Here is a 6,336-nt window from a genome sequence, read left to right as displayed (position 1 = left end):
ACAAAAAAAAAACGCATCTTGTGATTGAATTTTTAATTTATTTTATTTTAAATTTTGATTCTTTTATCTCATAATTGTGATCCTTTGAAGAACATTGGCTTTTTGTCAAGTTTCTAAAGGATTAGAGAAAAATTAAAAAGTGCTACACAATGATGTGCTTTTGAAAGACATAGATGATGGTGATGATGATGATGATGACCAGTCAACGATCGATGATTGAATAAAGGGGAAAAAAATAAATAAATAAATGAAATTGTTATTAGAATTGTGGAATTTTACCAACTCTGTAAAGTTTAGTTTCCCCATGACCCCGAAATAAATTTATTTCCTCATGACAGTAGTTGGAATTATATTGGAAGAAATGTTATTTAGGAACATTTCATTTAAAGAGAGAAAGCATTGAGAAAGAAAACCAAAGAGCTTATTGCAGACATTCAAGACTGCAAAAACCATTTATTGGTTCCGTTCCAGGATGGTAATTTTAATTTTTAGAAGTTCAATATTGATGTTGCTGTCATTTACAACTGTGAAAATCTTTCTCCTCTTTTCTCTGTCTTTTTTTCTTGCTCTTTTATTCTTTTTTTGTTTCTTTTTTCTTTCCTTCCTCTCTCTCCTTCTCCTCCTCCTCTCTGTCAGCATCATTTTCAGTGGAGAAAATAGAGTATTTTAAACTTTGGTAAAGGTGGTCTGTACTGAGGCCAGTTTTCTGCAGCCAGATGCTGTCCCTGTTGCTAACCCCTACTCGTTTCCAGACCAAATAATATTTCCCTGTGGCCAGACATGGTTTTGCAGAATATTGGAGATGAATAACATTGCTTCTCTGACAGTGACAATCATATACAAGAAAATACAAAGATACATACACATGCATGCACACTGGACACATGAACTCACACACACATGCGCATACACGCACATACACACAGCTCCTTGGTGATCTCACATTGGAGACATGGAAGGGCATCCAGTATACACTGCAAAGTGGTTAGCATTAGGAAAGGCATCCAGCCTTAAGAACCATTCCAGAGAAGACACTGAAACAGACAGTGGAACTCAACATACTCCACCAAACTGTCAGATCCTGTCAAACCTGTCCAACCCATACCAGCATGGGTTACGGATGCAAAATGATAACAATGATGTGGCGGGCTTCTTTCAATTTGTGTCTTTGAAATCCACTAACAAGGTATCGATTGGCCTGGTGCTATAGTTGAAGAACCCTGCAGTGGGACTGAACCAGAAACCATGTGGTTGGAAAGCAATCTTCTTAACCACACAGCTCTGCCTCTGCCTACCACCTATCTATGTACGTCTGTCTGTGCGTCTTTTGTGAGTATTAATACAGTGACAAGTAATATTGCTTTTGTTTTCATATTTGTATATCTTCAGATTCTAAAAATTTAACAACTGCTCTCGAACACACTGGTGACGCTTATAACACAATTGGAGAAATGTATGCTGTACAAGTAAGTTGATGGTTTTCCATTTACACAAACACACACGTCCTGTTATTTGTATTTGTGTACCATTTCTCCGTTTTTTTCCATCCTTGTTTTCGTATGTATTCACTGCTTTTTTCCAAAGAATCTAGTGCTCTTAGCATAGTTCTGCCACAATTAGAAAATGGGAGAACTGTCTGAAACGATAAGATATCAGCTTCAGTACATTGTGTTACTGTGTTACGTCCCTTTATGTTTTAACATCAAACTTTCCTCTGGTCTAACTTGTCTTTGATCCTTCTGAAATCAATAGAATTAGTTCCAGACAACTGCTGGGGGCCATTCTATCTGACTCTGTTGCTCTGTGGCCTTGTATCCATGTCAAGAATCATTAAAAATGGTAAAATTCTCTTAAAGTTCATTCTCTAGTTCCTTAATCAGAGAACCAAATTCTCTTTTACTCCACTCACAAGATAAATATAGTTGTTATTTAGGTGAGAAATACATGACCTATGGTTTCAATTTACTCCACGTCTTAAATACATTGTATTTTAGTAGAAAATTGGTATTTTAGTGCTATGTTTCATAATTCTTCTACTTCACATATTCCATATTTTCAGATATTTTATTTGTACTTTGGTTAAAATAATTGTTTCATTCATTTTTACTTGTTTCCTGACTCAAACATAAACTGATATTATTTTTGTACTTTATTTTTCTTTTTCTAAACAGCCTCTAAAAGACAGTATCAGCCTTATGGAAGGCCTTAATGAATACAAAGGGATTTTGTCTGTTTATCCAGATGTCCTAAAAGTGCATGAAGTGAGTTCAACAGTTTTTTAGTCTATTACTGTTCATTATATTCAAATAGGGCAAAAGCTGGCAGAATTGTTGACACATCAGACTAAATACTTGGTGACATTTCTTCCAATTCTTTATGTTGTGAGTTCAAATTCTACTGAGGTCAAGTTTACTTTTTGAGGTCAATAAAATAAGTGCCAGTTGAGCCCTGAGGTCAATGTAATCAACTTCCCTCTGCCCTCAAAACTACTACCCCCAAAATTGGAGCCTGGTGCAGCTGCTGGCTCTCCAGATCTCAGTCAAACTGTCCAAAATTAAAAAATTATATTTGGTGCATTCACATCATCAGCAGCACCACCACCATAAATTAGACCAGATAGGCTTTTCATTCCTGATGCTGAAATTATTAGTATTATTATGTAAAAAGCACCATCCGAACATGTTCGTTGCCAGGCCTGCCTTACTGGTTCTAGTGCCAGTGGCACGTAAAAAACACCAACCAATCGTGACCGATGCCAGTACCCCATGACTGGCTTCTGTGCCAGTGACACATAAAAAGCACCAGCTGAACATGATTGTTGCCAGGCCTGCCTTACTGGCTTGTAAAAACCACCCACTGCACTCTCAGAGTGGTTGGCGTTAGGAAGGGCATCCAGCTGTAGAAACTCTGACCAGATTGGAGCCTAGTACAGCTGCTGGCTCTCCAGACCCAAGTCAAACCGTCCAACCTATGCCAGCATAGAAAACAGACGTTAAACAATGAAGATGATGATGATAAATATTTCTGGTTTTACTAATTCACACATTATGTCTACTGTATTCCAGGGAGCCATGGGCAAGCTGAAAGAATGCCAGAAACAAGTGGATGATGGGAAACTTGTTGAATCAGAAATGCAGAGCATCTTGCTTCGATCTGACACCATTTCTTATGCTACTTTGGCAGAGATGAATCACTTCCATCAGGAACGAGTTCGAGACTTCAGAGCATTGATGCAAAACTTCTTAAGACAGCAAATCATTTTCTATCAAAACGTAAGTAATCTTGGCAGTTCTCACTGAGATTCTTTATTTCTCATTTGTTTTACTCATTAAAACTGCAGCCATGCGAGGGCGTCAACATCTTGAAGAATTTTAGACAAATGAATCAATCCCTGCACTTATTTTGGTTTTTTTGGGGGTGGTGGTGGGGGGTTTAAGCCCGATACTTATTTTATCTATGACTTTTGCCAAACCACTAAGTTACCAGGACATAAACACAATAACAGTAGTTGTTCAGCAGTGGTGGGACACATACACACGTGTTGGGCTTCTTTCAATTTCCATCTACCAAATCCACTCACAAGACTATTGTCGGCCCAATGCTGTAGTAGAGGACACTTACCCAAGGTGCCACATTATGGGATTGAACCCAGAACCATGTGGTTGGGAAAGAAACTTCCTACCACACAGCCACACCTGCAAATATTGGATTTCTAATGAAAGAGATTATTACTTTAATTTTTTTTTTTGTCTAATTACCAAAACATAAATCTCATCATCATCATCGTTTAACATCCTCTTCTCCATGCTTGCATGGGTCAGATGCCATTCATGTCACCAACCACCACCTGTTTCCAAACAAGGTGTGATATTTATTCATGGTTAGATATGTATTGCAGAACTATTGGAAATGACTACATTGCTTGTATGACAGTGATAATCATTTGCAGTTGTATGGCTAAGGACAGCTGCGTAAGGAAGTGCCGAGCCCTAATTGTGGAGGGTAACTGTGGAAGGGATAGACTTGAAAAGACAGGATGAAGAGGTGAAAAAGGATCTTTAGACTCTGGGCCTCACTGAAGAAATGACAAGGGACTGGGAGATGTGGGGATTTGCTTTACTCAATAAGACACATCAAGCTCAATAAAATCGCTCTCTTCCACACATACAGGCTTGTCCTTTGCAGGTGCCGGTGCCACATTAAAAAGCACCCATTGCTGGTGTTGTGTTAACGCACCCATGCCAGTGGCACATGAAAAGCACCCAGCATACTTTGTGTTTGGCATTAGGAAAGGCATTCAGCTGTAGAAGCCATGCTACAATAGATGGTTGGAGTCTGGACTGCTTGCTTCTAGCCAGCTCCATGTCAAGCCATCCAGCTTCTGCCAGCATGGAAATCAGATGATGATGTGATGTCAAGGCAAAGAGACAGTAACACACACGCACACACTGAGGCTTCTTTTTAGTTTCCATCTACCAAATCCACTTACAAGGCATTGGCTGGTCTTGGGTTATAGTGAAAGAAACTTGCCTAAGATGCAATGCAGAAGGACTGAACCCAGAACCATGTGATTGGGAAGCAAGCTTCTTACCAGACAGCTACACCTAAATATTATACCATCATCAACATTATTACAACACTGACATTAAAATAACAGCAGTTGAGCTGAATCACTGTCTTCTTCACCACATAAAGATTTCTAATTAGATTTATTTTTATACAAACCACAATAAATATGTTATCTTAACTCGTGTGACACGAATTGATATATTTACTTAAAATTTGTTCAATAATACCTACTTATTCATCTATTAGTATTCTACATTTTATTTAGTGTTTCTCGACTTCAGTAAACGTGGTGAAGCTTCTGATAAGGTTTTATAAAATCTACATATGTTTGAAGTTGTCTCCCCTTTTCAAGTATTTACTACTTTAAATAATATTAGTCATTGAGTTGATGTCCATTCTTCGCTACATTCCTAATTGTATCTTTATGCTCTTTACATTAAATATGTCAATACTATCTTTATGATGCTGTCATTAACTCTAGTAAACCTAGTTTTCGTAAGAGCCCACTTCTCTCTATTTAACTGCCTTAAATACGCTTTGTGAACTTTGGTTACAGAATATATATATATATATATATATATATAGAGAGACAGAGAGAGAGAGAGAGAGAGAGAGAGAGAGAGAGAGAGAGAGAGAGAGAGAGAGAGAGAGAGAGAGAGAGAGAGAGCTGTATTACATATCATTAAACTTAGTGGTTAAAGCAAGGGAAACAACTCTACTCTGTAGCAGCTACCTCTCGGATTTATCTGCCCTTGTATTTGCTATGCATTCTGACACTGCCAGTTCGCCGCCTTCACTCGTAAAGAAATAAAGAATCAGAGTTGTAAGCACGCCGAACAAAATGCTTGGCAGCATTTCGTTCGTCTTTACGTTCCGAGTTCAAGTTCGGTCAAGGTTGACTTTGCACTTCATCATCTGTCCCCTGAGATTGCAGGCTAAAATTTGAAACTTATTTCTATACCAGTTGAAAAATCTAAAATGAATTATAATTATTTTACAGAATGATTGAAATTTAAATTCCAAATTATTCTTATGTATCATTTAACAGATATGCACTTTATAGAATTATTATTCAGTGTGTATGGTGCTGTAGCACTTTTTCACTGCATTTATAAATTACTGTTGTCCTAAAGTTGTTTTTTTTTTGTGTTGTTATTCTGACAAATGAAAATAATTTTCACAATTTCTTGTCCAAAAAATCTACTTTTCTCTTCCAACATCAACACTTAAATTCCATCTGGTTTTTTGATTTGTTTGAGACAACACCTCTAAAATCACATACTAGGGCACTCCCATAATGGGTTTAGTCAAACAGATCTGTAAGGAACGACCGTGCGAACTCAAAAAGGAGAAATGGTGATGAATGGAAAAACAGAGGACTCCTTTTATTTAAACGCGTCACACAGTCGAACACAAAAATATATATATCTGTGATGATATACAAATAATGTTATACTACGATAACATTAGTGAATTCGTAAATACCAGCAATGAAGAGACGATAGAAGGCAACCGTATGAAATGAATAACAGAAATATTTATTGTAGCGTTAAAGATGTATGTGTATGTGAGAGTGTGAATGCGACATATAAGAACATAATCAAAGACAGGCCGTTGTACAAAAAAAAGTGTGTATGTGAGTGATACATGTATATGTATGTGAGATATTACAGCAGATAGAAAGAGTCAATAACACGTGAGCATTTATACCAGTTCTTGAGTACACAATTGGAAGAGTCTGTGTGAAGGGAGTGAGGCTGTGAGTGT

General features: G+C 37.4%; 1 protein-coding gene across 1 annotated transcript in view; it reads left to right on the top strand.

The window, feature by feature from the left end:
• Positions 1 to 6,336, top strand: part of LOC106883367 (sorting nexin-33) — a 154,226-nt gene that overhangs the window by 145,608 nt on the left and 2,282 nt on the right. The window contains exons 13-15 of the mRNA XM_052969796.1: positions 1,390 to 1,466; positions 2,172 to 2,261; positions 3,066 to 3,272. Of these exons, the coding sequence (XP_052825756.1) occupies positions 1,390 to 1,466; positions 2,172 to 2,261; positions 3,066 to 3,272 (374 nt within the window). The remainder of the gene's footprint in view (positions 1 to 1,389; positions 1,467 to 2,171; positions 2,262 to 3,065; positions 3,273 to 6,336) is intronic.

This window comes from Octopus bimaculoides, chromosome 7 (assembly GCF_001194135.2).
Source record: "Octopus bimaculoides isolate UCB-OBI-ISO-001 chromosome 7, ASM119413v2, whole genome shotgun sequence".
In the NCBI taxonomy this organism is placed as follows: domain Eukaryota; kingdom Metazoa; phylum Mollusca; class Cephalopoda; order Octopoda; family Octopodidae; genus Octopus; species Octopus bimaculoides.
Note: the sequence above shows the minus strand (reverse complement) of the source record. Positions and strands in the feature narration are given on the sequence as shown.